Raw genomic sequence first — 17,785 nt, forward strand, 5'->3', positions numbered from 1 at the left:
ACTAAGCACTGAAAAAATATTGTCAAATGAATGAATGAAGGATGATCCTGAGACCCCTTCCTTTGGGGGAATAGAGGAAGATACAGAGAAAAGTTATGTTTAAATTCATTCCTTCATCATTTGAATTCCTGAGGAGAATCTGGCTATATCCTATATATTAAGGAGTTTAGAAAAACAGTAGCCACAGAACAAGCTACAGCTGAGTTAGTGATTATTTTAGCTGAGAGCCGACTACATGTCTATTAACAGATCAGCTTAGGCAGAGAAAAAGCAGGTTTCTGAAAATTGCTGTGGTTTTATATAGTTTTTAATCTCAAATTGCGTTTCAGATGAGTTTTATTACTGTTGTATAAGCAAAGCTAAAGGGGGTCTTTAGCTTTACATATACACAATGTGGCATGGCAACCACTGGCAACACGTATTTATTGAGAACTACCCTGTACCATGTACAGCCCTCATGTACCAGAAGACAAAGGGAATGAGGTCCAGGTCTTCAGAGTCTAGTGTGGGGTTTCTCAGCCTTGGCACTATTGCCATTTTGGGCCAAATAACTTTGTTGTATGGGGCTGTCCTGTGCATTGTAGGCTTTTCAGATGCATCCCTGGGCCCTCTATGGACTAGATGACTAGATGTGGTAGCACCCCCCAAACTGTGACAAACAAAAATGTCTCCAGACATTGCCAAATGTCCCCTGAAGGGCAAAATCCACCACATCCCCACTGAGTACTATTGTTCTAGTGGGAAGATAGAAAAAATACTATATATGTGTAATATATATGATATATTGCAATACAGAAGGCAGTTGTGATGAAGTACTTAGTACCTAGCCAGAGCAATGAAGGCTAGAGGTGTTTTACAAGGGGAAGGGTTCAAAGTTGACTTTCTAGATAAGGAAAGGACCAACTCTCCTCTAAGGTTTAAAAAGTTCCTTCTGACTGACACTGGCTGGGGAAGACCTAGGCAGATAAGAGTTCCAGGAAATCAAGAGGTTGGATACAGAGAATGAAAGAAAAAGAATGTTACTAAGAGGAGGGGATTCAATTTCTCCTCTTTTGCCTCCTTGTTCTTACTGTTCCCCATGTTGCCTATAATTACATTAGTAAATTATCTCTGGAAATATAACATAAAATACAATGAACGTGGCACAATTAGAACAGGTAGTTTTTTTTGGCCAAATGAGGAAAGCTAATTCAAATCCAGAGCTGATTAAAATTAACTTTAGACATTCAAAAAGAAAGAATTTGAGAAAAGACCTTAAAGGTGAAGGAATTGGAACTCTAAAAAGAATTTTCCCTTCACTGCATTAAATGGAGTGATTCTGAGAATTAAGAGGCTCTAGCATTTTCTTTGTCTTTTCCCCACCCACAACCCTGTCTTGCATCCTTACGTAGCTGTTGAAGCTCTTCCACACATATCATTTGACGATGATGTCAATTTGTCTATGGTAAGTCTACCTCATTGGGTAGCTTCTCCCTGCCTCCAGGAATGTGTCTGGACCTCATTGGTGCTGTGTCCTCAAGAAACTAGAGATGTAGGGTCAAATTCCAGGTTCAGAGGCCTCTTGTATATCCAGCACGCTTGACATGACAGAAAAGAGATGAACTTTACACATGCTTTTTCCTTCCTTTCTCCTTCACCTCCTTTGTTTCTTTCCATATGGCATCCCTATGATGGCTTCAGTGACTGCCTATATGACACACCACATACCCAAATTGATCTGTTACCCTCTGAGCCTGCATCTGCTCTTCTCATACAGGACTCATTTCCCAAAATTTCAAACCTAATTCGGTTCCCCTCAACCCAGATTGGCATCTTCTATGTTCCACGGTTAAAAGCACATTTGAGAAAATTTTGACATATGGTTTAAATACTCTTGGTTTCCCTTTTCCCATTTCCTGACCAGTTTCCACTTTTTCTTTTTTTTTTTTTTGAGACGGAGTCTCGCTCTTTTTCTCTATATGCCACAGAAGGACAAATTCAACATTGATTAAAATCTGGGAAATGACTAAATTCAATAAGGAATAGGAAAACATTATGGTCATTTTCACCAAATGGGTCAAACTAAGTTCAGATTTTATTAATAAATGTATTTCTTTGTAAGAGGTGTTTTATGAAAAAAAAAAAAAAAAACCAAAATGTGACATATGCCCAACAGTCAAGGGTGGAAAACAAGACACACCTGTTACACAGGACATTTAAAGAAAAAATGGTGAAATAAAAACAGAAGTCTTTATGTTTCCTGAAAAATCTTCATTCTGTGAATGACAGATGCTAGCTGGAACGGGCCATTCATGAGTCACAGATGAGATGCTGCTCACTTTCATTTAAAGAAAGTAATATAACTACTATTTTTGGATCATAAGCAACACTTAATCCAGTGCAGATCTTCACTTGTGTTTTTCAAAGTTATTCAAAACAGTTTTTTGGAAGCATAAATTCCAAGATGTTTCATTGGTCATAAAGCGAAATGGGCACCATACATGGAACCTGCCATTCTGGTCTCATGAAAAGCATCCTTGAAACTCACTATAAGTGGGTTTCCTTATATGCAATGCAAATGAGTATCCATGATGGTGCTCTAACATTCATGATCTGAACAGGAACCTCAACCATTGTAATTCTTATTCACACATTAATCTTTCAGAAAACAAATGTAGCATTTTTAATTGCAGTCAAGTTTCTGAGTGAAGCATTTTTTTTCTTACAGATGATTCTCAGTACTATTTGATGCATTGATTGATATCAGTCAACATGCCTCACCGATAAGCTGATGGGTACACTTCACAGATATTCCAGATTCATACAGTGCAATGTTTCACAACACATAACACCATGAAATCACTGTATGAATCCAAGAATTCCTACCTCTCTTGTGGTTTGCAACTTGAACAGAAGAAACTGTTGACAAAGCTAATTTGGGAGCAACTGGATAGGTTTAAAAGAATGAACAGTAAATTAGAAACAATAGTGAAACGTTCAAACTGTAATAACTTATCACCAACCCACTTGAAAAGTAGCCCTAAATTAACAGACTATTTGTATCTGTTGTTTCTGGGAGTTTGTTTCAATCACAAAGTAAGGCTTGTATTTGGCTGAAAATGGTTCAACATTGTCAATAATACAGTTTAGAAGTTTTCTTTTCAGAAGGAAAAATCATTACCATTTAAATCAAGAATCCAGTGAAGCAAGGATTGTTCCCATAACGATATGGATAGTAGGATTCCCTACTGTCAATCTTTTAAAATAGTAGTTGTGTTGTCAGTTGGCATTATCATTGCCTCGGTTCACCATGACATTCTGTGTCATGATAAACTAGTCAACATATACACCATTCAGGCTATTCCTGTTGAACTGATTAGGTATCCTAGAACATAGACCCAATAGTCAGCCATTCAGCAGCATTTGGGCCTATCTCAGAGTCACCTTGAAGATGTGTACCTTTAAAAGTTGTCTTCTCAGCATTTATTACCTTTTTGATGATATCAGCTTGTTAACGGCAGGGATTTCTCTCTATGTTTGCCTGCCATTTATTTTCCAATTATTCATGAAGAGTTGCTTGTGAAAATAGCCAAAACGGAATACAGCCTGATGTTCTTTGCAGATGCTGACAAGATAAATTATGGCTGCATAGAACTGGCCTCTGCTACCAAGTGCACCTTTCGCTAAAATTTCAAAGTTTAAGCACTTTGCTCAACTGGGACGCTTCTCAGTAGATTCATTTGAACTCATTATCCACATTCTAAGAAAGTGCAACTGGTATTATGTAACAATATTTCTGAAAGTGTTTTGTCCTGTGACTCTCACAGACAACACAGCAAAATAATTAAATGGGCCTATTTCAGGTTTTGAACAATGCATAATCTTGTTCAGCTCAAAACTCACTGTGGAGAAGCGTTGTCTTAGAGCCTGTGTTGTATAATTTGTGAACTATGAAATTCAATAGGAAATGCTGAGTGACATTCCACTGAAGATGCTGTCATTGAACTTGTCAGGGAATAAAGCCACTAAACCTCTTCCGAATCCTCACAGAATTATACTAATGGGGCGAGCTTGATCTGTATTTCTTCTTTCATATATGTATGCAGAAACTTGAAAAAATTCATTTGGAGCAGATGATTAAGATAATTCTATTTGCTAGTAATATATGTATCTAGGACAGTCTAGATTTCATCACTCTGATCAAGGACTGAAAATGCAGCCCTTCCAATTTGACTCCTCAACAAATTGCTAATATATTTTGTTTTGCTAAGCAGCTATTTCCTGGTTCCTCCTTTTGCTCATTTCCTCTTCCATCTGTATTCATTAGAGCTTTAAAGGAACATCCTGTATATAACTAAGGAAGGTGGAAGCCAAAGATGTGCCTTTTTTTGAAGAAGAAGAAGGAAGAAGGCAAAATAATACAATCTTATATTAAAATAAATTCCTATTTATACATGACTATATATATCTATAGGCTAGATGTTAATATTAATTTAACATTACACTGAAGCTTATGAAGTTTATTGCTCAGCCTTTAAAAGTTCTCTTCCTGCATAATCACATTTCTGTCTATCAGTGTTGTTTTCTTTTTCCTTTTTTATTTTCTTTTTCTTCTTTGACATTAGGAGTTAGAAAATAATTACTGCTCTAAGGATAGACAGAGAACAGATTGCTCTAAATGCTGGAACACATGAATGTTAATCGATAAAGAAGATAAAAGGAAAAATTCCAAGAAGGAAAATTTACTGTGATGTGAAAGACAGACAGAGAGAGAGGGGGAGAGAGAGAGAGAGAGAGGAGGGAGGAGGTGGGGGGAGAGGGAGAGAGGAGACAGGGAGTGAGAAAGAGTGTGTGAGAGAGGCTAAAGGGAGGGAGGAAGAGAGGAAAATGGAGGGAGGGAAAGAGACAGAGAGATTGCTCCAAATTTTTGCAAGTCAGTATGGAGCAATAGTCAGAGAAAACAGATCTGTCAAGTGTCACAATGCTACCTCTATGTATTTTCTCAGATCCTCAGTACAACTGAGGTACCAGTTGGTTGACTTAAGAGGAAGACATTGAGAGGATGTCTGTGCCACTCACACATTTTTAAGTCTTGTTTGCACTCCACACTGTGGTGGCAACAGAAGTCTAGACTCTTCTTGGGACTGACTGACCTTCAGTGTAATCTGGTAAAGGGTTTTTTAACTTCCATGCCATTTAATTTTCCCCTTCATCTTCACTCTAATATTTTTGGGACACTCTTCATATTAGAAAAAAGATTGAATTATGATTCTTTCAAAGACATAGCATTCATGATAATGCTCTTATTTTGTGCTAAAAATGGCATATAGGATTTTCCCCCAAACATGTGGGATTTTATATCAGTAGGAATTTTACATGCTCCTACCTTGTTTTGGGTTAGAAACCTCAAGGGAAGAAATATTCGGCCATATCCTATTAAACTTTGGAGGATCTGCATGCATCAGGAAAAATCAGGGTATGTTATTTTCAGCTATAATGTCATTTGGTCTAAACAGAAAATTATATGGATAAAGACACAAACCACACATCTGCTCTTTAACTTGGCTGTGATGCACTTAAACAAAACATGACTTCCACATCAAACAAGAGCAAGCAATTGATGATTCCCAAAACATTGAATGGACATTAAATATATAGCTACTTCCCTACCAAAGCTACACATTTACTTTTAAAATAAGGTAGAGTGTTCTTACACACACACAAAAATACAAATGAGGACTTCAGCAATCCAAACCATTATGTTAAGCTGGTGCCTGAGCCTAGAAGATAACACTAAAGAAATAATTTCTCACTTGAGGATTCCATTCTCCTCAATTTATATTTACAGATATGAACTGGTTGCATTAGTCTTTCGTGATAGATTCTTTGGGGTGTGTTTTAAGTGTGAGCCATTATCTCTGAGAAGGAGTGGATATATTTGCGATTTTTATGTGTGTAGTTTCTCGGAAAAGGAAAGAGGGATACCTGTCGGTTTTGGCTTATGGAGAAAAGTCCAAGCTGCTTCCTATTGTATCTAAGGTTCGTATGCATGGGTGTGTATGTGTTTTCATGATGTCTTTACCTCAAAATATGCTTCTAGAGTTATTGGTTCCAATGCAGAAATAAATAAAAGCATCAATTAATTTAAGAATTGGTATTATTTATGTCTTGGTATTATTTGTGTCTTCCAGTTATGGAAGGCAGAACATCCAGGCTAGCATTTAAAGTTTTTAAACGACTTTTGTGAAGGTGCATAGGGCCCGACTATTAAAGCAGCTATTTTATGACTAAAATCCTACCATCTATTGAGTCCAGTCTCAAAACCACATGTCTTGTATTGTCCTTTGGTACCACCCAGGTCCATAAGGACGGCTCTTGGCTCTAAATTTCTGTAACCTGTTACTTTCAGTGCTCCTGTTTTCTCACTGATATGTGGACAGGCATGAGTTTTAATATTGCCAGTTAAAATTTTATAGGTCGATTTCTCATCTCTCTAATTGGATTGGATCTCTTTGAAGAAGGGCAAAACCTTGCAGAGGGCTTCAGTAAATATCTGATAATTGAGAAATAGATATCAAGTGGCTATGCTACTGTAAACAGGTTATTATCATGTTGTTTCCTCCATAATTAGATTATAGTGCCTTCTTCCAAGACAAGAGACTTGCACTATAACTTTGCTTTTTAAATATTTGCTAGAAAAGCTAATCCGATAGAGCCAACAGAGCTGTTGCTCTGTTCTGCTCTGTTCGCATACATCTATCCATAAAGGCAAAGGAAATCTTGATGATATCTATGAAAATTTGTGAAGGAAGAAAGAATGTAATAATTTTCCACATCGGTACTCAGGTGTTATTAAAGAAAAAAGTATTTGGCAATATGTAGGTAAAATATGTAAGTTAATTGACTGAATGTTGCTTTTCACTTGAGTATTTTGATGATGGGTAGATATTGAATGTTAGATACTGAGTTAATAGGACTAGCCTACTTGATCTGTGATGATCAGCTTTGAAAAACTATAAATTTGTGTTCTGAGGAAATTAATATTGTCTGTATTCCCAGAAATTGTTTTATTTAATAAAGTGTTCAAATATTAGTGTGGTTTTACATAAAAAATGTATTTGTATTATTAGTATTAGATTAAGACAATCTTAGTTTCATAAACTAGCTCTCTCCATCTTTTTCTGTACAGAGACAAATATAGGTCATAAGTGGGGGTGATGTTTGCAAGCTTAATGTTAAGTAGTGACTGGTTTGTCCTGATGAAATGCAAGTACTAGTATGATTTATTATTTTGTTATTGAGCTTTGCCAAGACATTTAAGTAAAGATAATAATTTTATATTAAATCAATTTTAGAAAAGGGTTCTGAAAAATAATGCTATAAATTAAACTTTATTTCATATTTGAATATTTTAAATATTTGTCTGTGCCTGTATTTTAGTATAACTCCTTTCTTAGTGTTTTATGATTTTTTTTCCCCCTAGGATGCTGAGTTTCCAGTTTATGGATCTTCTTATATGTATTTAAAAAATTAATGTAAGTCATTCTACTTTCAAATTGCTGAGACTTCTTGACCTGTATGTACTTATCAAGATAGACATCTCACTTACAATCTGTTCCTACTGAGAATATAATTGTCTTCCGTATTGTGTACCTAAAATATTTTCTTGGGCAGGGGAAGCCTTTGTGTTTGCCTGGGAATATAATTTGACTTTTTTTTTTCAAATAATTTTCATTATGTAGAATGCCTAATCTCCTTGAACTACTAAATCTCAGAACCACCAGCAGCCATCATATGAAAATCCTGATAAAATTCATACATATGTCCAGTGGGACAAAATTTTATGTGCTCTGCATTTTCCTTGGGAGAAAAATGTTATCCTGTAAAAATGGATACTGAAATTTGTGGCCTCTAAAGTCCTAAAGTGTGTTACTGACTGCACATATATATTTTAACATTTGGCCATAATGAGATTTTTTAAAGTTAATATCTCATCTTAATTTTTTAAATGTATTTTGTTTTATAATTGCAAGACCAAGTAAGAAAACAACTTAAAATTAGCCAATTACTCTCTGAGCAATTTTACTTTTTATTCTAATACCTTAGCATGTAGTAAATGTTCAACAAATATTACTAACATTTAATTCCCAGAAGTAAATTAAGCATATTAGAGGCTACTTTAATAGTATGACTGAGAGTAATTCTGTCTTATCACATCCAATTCCAATGAAAGTTTTTGTAGAACATGAAGTGTCTGCGAATTCTTAGTGAGAAAAGTTCTTAGCAATAGAAACAAATTATAATACATCAACAATATTTGTATTGCTTCTTTGTATGAACTGTTGTAGAATGTATTAATTTCTTTTTTTTTTTTTTCCACAAATCATCTAGGGAAAATCTTTGGGTCAATATGAATGTCTCAGAGTGGTGTTTTGTTACAAGGCAAAGGGCACTGGGATTCAGAAGATGAGAGGTCTGATCCCCGTTCTGCCACTGAGGAGCTATCTGGCTGTTAATTTCTCTGGATTTTACTTTCCTTATCTGTAAAAAAGATAAGGAAATTTCTAAGGTTTCTCTCAGCTGACAAGTTCCATCACTCCAGTGGTTTTCTCATGGCCTAGCAGCATCACAGTAAAGTTCATGGAAGGGTGATGCCTGTAGATATGAGGCATATGTCATTTGGAGAATCTAGTGGATTAAGAATTCCTTGTGTGATGAGGAAATTCTCCCTACATGCCTTGACTGTGGACCTTTTGACTGTCAGTGAAACCCAAACTGAATTGAGAAATTATTGTAAGGGTGAGGCGAAGGATTATGATATGCTTGTAAATGACAAATCATTCAGGAATAGCTTTTTTATGAAAAGCACTTCTTCTTAAGGATCCTGGTTCCATACCTTTAGGAAAATTGACAATTTGTCTTGAGGATCTCCCTGGTCAGGCTCCAAAGACTATGTCTACATAGGTAGTATGGAGACCAAAATCACTTATTCCATAACTGCCTCCTTTAAAATATAAAATATCTGAAATGCCTTTCGGTTGCTATTATTAGTCTGAATTTTCAGATTGTATCTGTGGGAAGCCTAGAAAGTAATCTAATATTTAGGATAAATTTATTTAAGATATGATGCCTGTAAATAGAGCTCAGGCTGGGTTAAAAGCTCTGTTCCACCACTTTGACGATTCCTTAACTTCTTTGTGCCTAGCTTTTCTCATCTGCAAAATGGAATAGACAATGACACTACCTGCTACTCACTGTTGTCAAGACAGAATGAGTTAATATTTGCTTGGCACCGTAGTGAGCATTCAGTAAATGTTAGCTCATTCTATTTGTGGTTGCTATTGTAAATAAAAATCAGGTTGCTGTACTATAAACAGTTACTGACTCGAAGTAGGAAAATAATATCTTCCCCTTTATTTTTCAGTATTAATTGTTCTTAAAGCAAGTGATCTGATAAGTTAAAAAGATCTCAAGATATAGCTTACTTTAGAGAATAATCCAATTCTAGGGTCTCTATCAATTACTATTATTCAGAAAGCAATACAAATTATTTTGTAATACTGTGGACAATATTTGATTTTTAACCTTTAATCTGAAAATGGTAATTCCTAAATTTCTTTTGGTTTAGAGCCACATCAGCTTAGAATATGAATCAAATAGGTAGTTTCTCCAATTTTTTTTAAGAACCCACTCCCAAAACTGTTACATGACAATTTAGTGGTGGCACTTGAAATCAATTTTCATGAATGAGAAAAATAGAGATTTTGGTTATAAAAATTAGACTCTGGAAGGAAATAGTTTCCTCTTCTGCACCCAAGCAAAGCTCACTGCATTGTAAGTTGAAGAAAACTATGATGGAATTGCTAAACCTGACTGTCTAGTGCTGACGTCCCAGTGAGTCAAGCTGTAAAGCAAGCTTGAAACAGAAAACTAAAGACGGTTTATTTACATCAGGGAAGCTTTAGAGGTAGAGTTGCTTTAGAATAGTAAGTTGTCTTCTATCACACATGGCATTTACTGAGCAGCTTTCCAGTCACTTTGTGGATGGTCTTGAAGAACATTGTAAAATGTAACTTCCCCATCAAGGAGAAAGATTTCTGATTTTTTTTTTCTAGTATTGTCTACCGTGTAATATCTCATATTTTAGTTTAATTTATATAAATGAGAAGGTTAACTACAATGTGATGGTAGAATGAAAAAAGTCCTAGTTTGGAAATTGGACACTGAGCTGGAATTCTGGTTCTGTCATTATTTAGATGCTTTAGGGAATTCATTTAAGACTTGGCTGCCTGGTCTGAAATGATGAGGTGGATGAGTTGCTTTTTTATTAAGTTTCCTAACAACACTAACGCTTACACAATTTTTGGTTCTAAAATATGGCAACCTGTGAGAAACAGGGTACTACCATGATATGATACGCCACTGCTGAGAGGATGTTAGTGAACCTTCCTTAAACATTCTTCTTCCTTGGCATATGAGGAAAATATCTGGTGGAGATAAAATTGCAAGGTCTCTTTGGGTTTATACAGTCACTGCTATCATTCCTTAGGAAGTCTGGAAATAGCATTTTTTTTTAATTAAAAAAAATTTTTTAAGCACACACCGCATTTGGGATGGAAATGACATTATTGATGCCCAGAAAGAAATCCACAGGACCATCCTGGCTAACACGGTGAAACCCTGTCTCTACTGAAAATCCAAAAAACAAAATTAGCCATGCGTGGTGGCACTAGCCTGTAGTCCCAGCTACACGGGAGGCTGAGGCGGGAGAATGGCGTGAACCCGGGAGGTGGAGCTTGCAGTGAGCCGAGATTGCGCCACTGCACTCCAGCCTGGGCGACAGAGTGAGACTCTGTTTCAAAAAAAAAAAAAAAAAAAAAATCGAAAACAAAACAAAAACAGAAAGAAAAGAAAAGAAGTCCACAGGAAACTCTAAAGTTCTACGGGAGAAATCCCCAGAGCCTTGGAGGTAATCTGACCATCTTCACAGCAATTGCCTACTCTCAGAAACACACCATCATTAAACAGATGGGTGTGATAAAACAGAGTTTGGTGTGATATTGGTAGAGTTCTCCTTGAGATGGCATATAGAATTTTATTTTGTTATAAGCAACTATCTTGATGAAGAAAAATTTTTGGTTTACTGTCACAGAGTAGGCATAAGCATGTTTCACAATTTCCATAACTAATTTCACGAACTGTCTCATGTTCTATATAATATCTGACATCTAAACATTTTCCCTTTTTCTCAATCTATTGAGGATATTGGTGGTAGAGGAATAGCATATTTTTAAAAAGGGAAGTCAGAGTCCTCCATCTCTGTCCTCAGACACCATACTTGTAAGTTCTCCAGCTGACAACACAATAAGGAATCTGATTTTTCTGAACTCTGATTTTTCTCCAGAACTCTATAGTTCCCTGCATAGAAATGGGTCAATTAGGGATCAACAGGCCTTCTAAAGCACAGTGTAATGGATTGGAAAAAGTGAAGGGTAGAAGTCAATTAATCTAGAATTTTTCTTTTCTAATCTCTTCCACTTGGTATAATATTATGAGTATAGCCGTTGCAGTCAGATAGACATCCCTGATTGTACTGCATTGGACAAGTTATGTGGCCACTCTAAACCTCAGATTCACCATTTGTAAAATAGAATTCTGTAGACATGTGGAAATATCTCTCTACAATTACTTTCCCTGGGCAGTGGCGTGGTTAGATGGACAGCTCTCCACTGATAGTCCAAGAAGACTTCAACTGATACTTACATCCTTGAAGTAACTGGCACAGTACAGGAATTTCGTAGTTAACATGTCTAAAGTTTCATCAAATGAAACCTTTTGGAGATCTTGGCAAGTTTTTGCTTAAGCTAGGAATTTCCTGATCCCACAGAGATAACTGGCAAAGGCAGAGATATCAGCTCACACTTAAAAAAAAAAAAAAAAAAAGTGGCTTGACATTGTAAAGTCACCTGGGAAAATGCTAATACACGATAAAGTTAATTTGCTCAAGGTGGGCAATTGTTGTCAATACAGATTGGTAAACTTATTGGATTTTTAAAAAAATTTTAAGTAGGAGACTATTTCAGCTCCTCCATTGGAATATTCGATTTGTTCTTCAGGATTAAAGAGGCAGCTATGTCCTAATGTTCATTCAATTTTAGGATAACCACAAGGTTTCATGAATGTGAAATGCTAGTTACACAAATATGAAATGGTTCTGTGATGAGGATACTGGGTAAATGATAGTCCCAAAGGCATTTCACCTGGGACCTTAGCTTTCCTTCTAGAACATCAGCAAACAGTTCAAAATTAATGTAGCACACCATGCAATTTGCCATATCGCTACTGTAGTCTGATAATTTTTTTCCTCATTACATAAAACCTAATTAGTTAAAGGGCAATTCAAATGAAATTTGTATTTGGGGGATTTAGAAGTATTAAAGCAAAGGAAAAAAAAACTCAAACAAACACTGCAGCTCTCTGTATAACATGAATGCGATTATTAATAACCCTTGGGTGGGAAAATGATTAACCTTGTTATTTTCTTCACAATCCAGGTTTCTACCATAAATCAGTACTGCACAAAGATACTTGGATGCTGTCTGGAAAACAACTTTTACAAGGTCTCCAACTGGCATAAAACGTTTTCAAGTATGAAAACATCTCTGGGCTTCCTCAACCGGCTGATAGATCCCTGCAGGTAGCACTTCCCTTGTTTAATGGTCTTGCCAATTAAATCAAATTAGAGATGAATTTTTAACTCTGTGATGAAGGCAATGTTTATTATAAGATAAAACAGGACAATTAGCTATTTCCCTTAAGTGAACTGTTGTTTTAAATTGAATAAGTTTGGGGTGGGGGATAGGAGAGGAATAGCCAAACACCTTCCTCAGTATTCTATGCTTCATATAACATCATGCCAGTCATTTAAAAGTAATTTAAGGAAATAATCTAGAGTCAGGTTCACAAAATGTTTACATCTCTCTTTTCTTTTGTTTGTATTATTTAAAAAAATTCTATTTATTTCAAAACTCCAAGAGTTTGAAATGGTCTTCCTTGATGTGATCTTCGTTTTGTGGATGGTTTAACTTTAACCTCTGACTTAACTGTCATTCGCTTTTGTAAGAAGTGGTAATCACCCACACAAATGTATTTGCACATTAGGCCAATTCTTGGGGGTCTAATTATGCTCTTTATAATATAATGTTTAACATAATTTGTCTAATCATTTGCTTTTCAGGACCAAAGATCAGATGATATACATTAGAAGGTAATGATCAATTTATGACTTGAATAAAAACACCCACACCAAGCCAACTATTACTTTGGATTATCAGCAGCAACAAATGTTCACTTGGATAAAATCATGAATTTTACTTATACGTGCATAATACACTTTATTAAAAAATGCAATCTAAAGAAATTCCTACCACATCAGGTAAAGTGAAAACATAGATCATAAGGCTCAAAGGCTACAGATTTATTTTGGGATTCATTAATTGCTGACAATATCACCAGTATTTTTTCAGCCATGGCCAAAGCAGATCAGAATGACTGAGTTCTAAGTCAAGTATCCTTAGGATTATTGGGAAACCTATTTGTTAATAGATAGACAACAGCAGGTACGAATGACCTTAATAGGAAATTTGTTTCAAAAACATTTTTAGCAGATGATCGGAAAGGATGACCACTCTGTCCATGCATTTGAACCTTAATACAGGCATTGGCATTTTGAGATCCCTATTGAAATTTATTAGGGCTCCAAAACTTTTAACCACTGTGTATACACAATATGTATGCAAACCGATGGTTATATACGTCAATAATCTACATTGATAATATACATCATTTATTTTCCTTGAGATACGCTGTGATAATCGGGGTCTCATGGGTGTTACATCTGTTATAATGGTATCTTTCTATATAGTTAGTGGAATTGTAGTCATTCATTCCTTCTTTGGGGTAACGCAAAAAGCTCTGGCAAATACCCATAACTTAGCTAAATATCCAAACAGCTTCTTTTCCTCTGGCTTGCACCTTGAAAACCCCATTCCTATGCCCTCTGGAACAGGCAGTGTCATCTATGTGTGAATTCTTGCCCTTTGGAGAGGAAAGGAATCCACGAGTGCACATAACAAGCACCTTATAAGCCCACAAAGAAGGAACTTTCGAATGCCATTAAAGCAGCCTAGAAGATACAATCACGTTTGATGGTTTTACTGTAACTCTCTTCACCTTAAAAGCCAGGCAACAGGTAAGCTAGTCATGTGTGATGTTGAGTGACCTCTGGAAGATCTTACATCTTGCTTGCTGGAAATCTGAGAAAATACCCATTGCATTCTAAGCAGAACAGCCAGAGGCATACTGAAGGGAGGGTCCAAAATATCACTTTTAGTCAGAGGGTTTTTATTAGGAGTAAATTTTCCTAGATTCTTGATAATAAAGGTTAATATATTTTTTCAAAGGCACAACGAAGCATCCTTTCAGGTCACCACTGATTTCAAAATAAAACAAAACAGAAATTTCCTGATTCGGTGTGTAAAAGGTCAACATCTGCTGATGCTCAGAGATGGGGGATGTGGTGGAGGCGGCCGAATGGGATGTCGAGTGAGCAGTACAGTTAGAGGGGCCATGCAACATACAACTGACACTCCAAACAGGAAGACACCCCAACGCCAAAGAACTACTTTTCCATCCATCCATTTCTGAAACTTCTGGCAGGCCAGATCACTATAGCAGCCTCAATAATCTGTGTCAGCTTGCTTCTGCTTCCTTCCCTGTTGCACTAAAATGCACGTGCAAATGCAATTGTCAAGGCCTGAAAGGAGCACATTGTGGGGTATATATACAGTTAGGCAAATGCCAAGGGGGATGCTAAAGCAGAAAAATTAGACTATTAGAGCTGAAGGTTTTCATTTGCAAGTTTGTAACACTGATGCTGTTTCAACAAGATCACAAAGAGGATGCTGTAACATTAGGCTGGTATCTCTAAACGGATGTGAACACTGCTTCTATTTACAAAGTGGCCAATTTTCATGGCATTTACCACATCTAGTGCTTAACAAATCAGTGTCCAGGCCTATTCACAAGCTCAAGTAAACTGGGTTGATTTATAAATTGGGAGACCTGACTGTGCATTTATAAGAAGCAGGAAGTTGCTTTGTCCAAATTATCAGAGTATTGCTTTTTAGATAGATGCTGGGAATCGCAATTATTCAATGGCTATTTACACTGCGATCACCCTGCCTGGCACAGCACCTATGACACAAGCCTGTGAGGGGATGACACTACAGTGAAAATTCTCTCCGCTTACCATGCATAATCTTGCTTCCTCAGTAATTTATTTCTAATCAGTTACTTAGTAGTTGTTCAAAGGTTTTAGCCATTAGAGATAAAGGGTGCAATATATAAAAATATATAAAATTTTGCTCTGTAAAGCTACTGGGCATTTTCTTAATGTGAATTTCAGGCTTGGCATGAGGGCACCATTATTTTACACATGAAGCGGGAGCTACACCTGGTTCTCCCATAATAGCTGGAAGAAAGTTCTTTGTAGTGATACTGGAGAAGTGTTCTATAGATGGTTGAAGAGGGGTTTATCTTCAATTGCTTAGATTCATACTAACAGATTTATGAAAGGAATTTCTAGTACTCTCACTCCCAAATTCTGCACATATTTTTTTATACTCTTTCTATATTAAACTCAAAGCTACGTAGTCAAGAAGACATAGATCTTTGTATTTTAGGAGGGAGAAATGAATGTGCAGATTCTCTTTTTCCTTTATCTCTCCAGAAAGACTATTGATCACAAACTTGCCTGTTTCAGGCCTTCACAAAACCTAGAGTTTAATGCATTAACAAAATTCCCTCCCCTTGGTTTCATGGACTTTTTCTTGGGTTCTGATGCACATACCCAAGGCATTCACTGGCTTTCATTTTCTGCTTTTTAAAATTATGTTAGACATCCAAATCCAGTCTAAGAGAGAGAGAGTTCAATTTGTTTGTTGGTTATTAAGTATGGATAAATAGGACTACTTATATTTTTGCTAAATGATGATGCTTATTTAAGTAATTGCACCTGAGTCTAGGTAGCCCTCATTGGTTAAGAGTAGTCAGAAAAGCTGTAGCACTGCCATATTCATGGAGTTATGCACAAATAATCATTTTATCTGTGTTCTCACCATATCTGTGCAGAAAACCAACATAAAAATGCAATTCACAAAGAAAATACCCTATTACATCAGAAATGGACACTGGGAAAATAGATCTGAGGAGCTGAACAACAAAGCAAAGCTAGCCTAGACTTGGTTTGGTGTTTTTTTTGTTTTTGTTTTTGTTTTTACTTACTACCGATACTGGAAATACTGGGGATACCTGGAGAGAAAGAAAATAATAAAGAAAAGTTGTTAGCTATTTATTAGTACATAACATCTTTAACTTAATATAAAAATCTTATAAACTTGACACTTGATAACATTCAGACTATTAGGAAATCAGCACACACAAAAAATACATGCATATGTATATATGCATATACACATTATACACACACACACACACACACACACACACACAATTTCCAGCAATTGAAACCACTGTGTTTCATTCTAGAACTCCTGGGCTTATCAGAGTTGGGAAGTTAATACTCATTTCAGCATCTGGTCCAAGTAAGCCTTTTGACATCTAATATTTTGTGTTTCCCTATAAGGTTAATGAACATTTGTATGTGGTTCAAACCAGATATTAAACCAGGCTTAAGTTATGGGCACAGAGTACCAAATATACACTCTGTGGACCTGTGCAAATATATTCACATATGCAATAGACCTTTTAAAATATGTTATGAGATGCATGTGTTAGCTGTTGAAAATCATTTGGCATTTTATTTGATTAATTTCATATAACCATCATTTTTATTCTTTTACTTGTCAGATATGTGGATTAAACTCTGTAATAGAAACTTAATTGAGCAGAATAATTCAAGAATACATTAGGTTGTGCATATTGATCACGGACTTCATCGATTTTTCAGCTTTCACTTTAATTCACAAGTTGTGCTAAGGTAGGGAAGCCATTTTAGAATATGGCTGGACTTGGTATAAATGTGGACATGAATTTAGTCTGTATCTAAGCCAGCAATATAGTGCTGTGACCAATAGTCTGGGCTCAGAAGCCAGGCTCTCTGAGTCTGATGCTTGACTCCAACTCCTAAATTTTCACTGACCACATGACCGTGGGGCAAGTTGTTTATACCCTCAGTAGCTCAGTTTTTACCTCTTGGGTTGCTGCAAGAGTTATATAAACTGATAGATGTAAAGCACTCAGAGTATTGCTTGACAGGTAGTATGTACTAGGTCCGTCTTTGCTATGATCACTATTATTGTTATAGCTCATTCACCAAGCAGCATTATGATAGATGCTGTTAATTAAAAGCCAGAGATTTACATCTTCACCATTAATTGGGTAGCTCTGTCGGTGAGAGCATGCGATGGAAATCAGAACTCAGTGAGAATTCTGCTTTACTACTCTTGCTGGGTGATTTTAGGCAAGTCTGCTAACTTCTCTGCACTGTTTCCTCATCTGAAAAAGGGCTAATAAGATTTACTGCATAGTGCTGCCATGAGGATCGAATGAGATAATCCATAAAAATGTCTGACACATGGTATGCGGCCAATAAGCGATAGCTGTTAATGAGTTGTTCAGACTGTTCTTCACATCATTGTAGTATAGTAACAGGTGATGACTAAAAATCATTAAGGTTCTATCTTAGTATTTTTCTTTGAACAACAGCCTTTGTTTTATTTTAACT

At 36.2% G+C, this 17,785-nt stretch overlaps 1 protein-coding gene across 4 annotated transcripts in view; it reads right to left on the bottom strand.

Annotated features, from left to right (window-relative positions):
* Positions 1 to 17,785, bottom strand: part of NTNG1 (netrin G1) — a 358,486-nt gene that overhangs the window by 61,329 nt on the left and 279,372 nt on the right. For 3 of the 4 annotated variants that reach the window (XM_033196679.1, XM_033196683.1, XM_033196680.1), the window contains exon 5: positions 16,324 to 16,350. In XM_033196679.1, coding sequence (XP_033052570.1) covers positions 16,324 to 16,350 — 27 coding nt within the window. Of the gene's footprint in view, positions 1 to 5,179; positions 5,432 to 16,323; positions 16,351 to 17,785 lie in introns of those variants that run through there. The other variant, XM_033196682.1, reaches the window with a different exon arrangement.

The sequence above is a fragment of the Trachypithecus francoisi genome, unplaced genomic scaffold (assembly GCF_009764315.1).
Source record: "Trachypithecus francoisi isolate TF-2019V2 unplaced genomic scaffold, Tfra_2.0 Lachesis_group5, whole genome shotgun sequence".
Taxonomy (NCBI): domain Eukaryota; kingdom Metazoa; phylum Chordata; class Mammalia; order Primates; family Cercopithecidae; genus Trachypithecus; species Trachypithecus francoisi.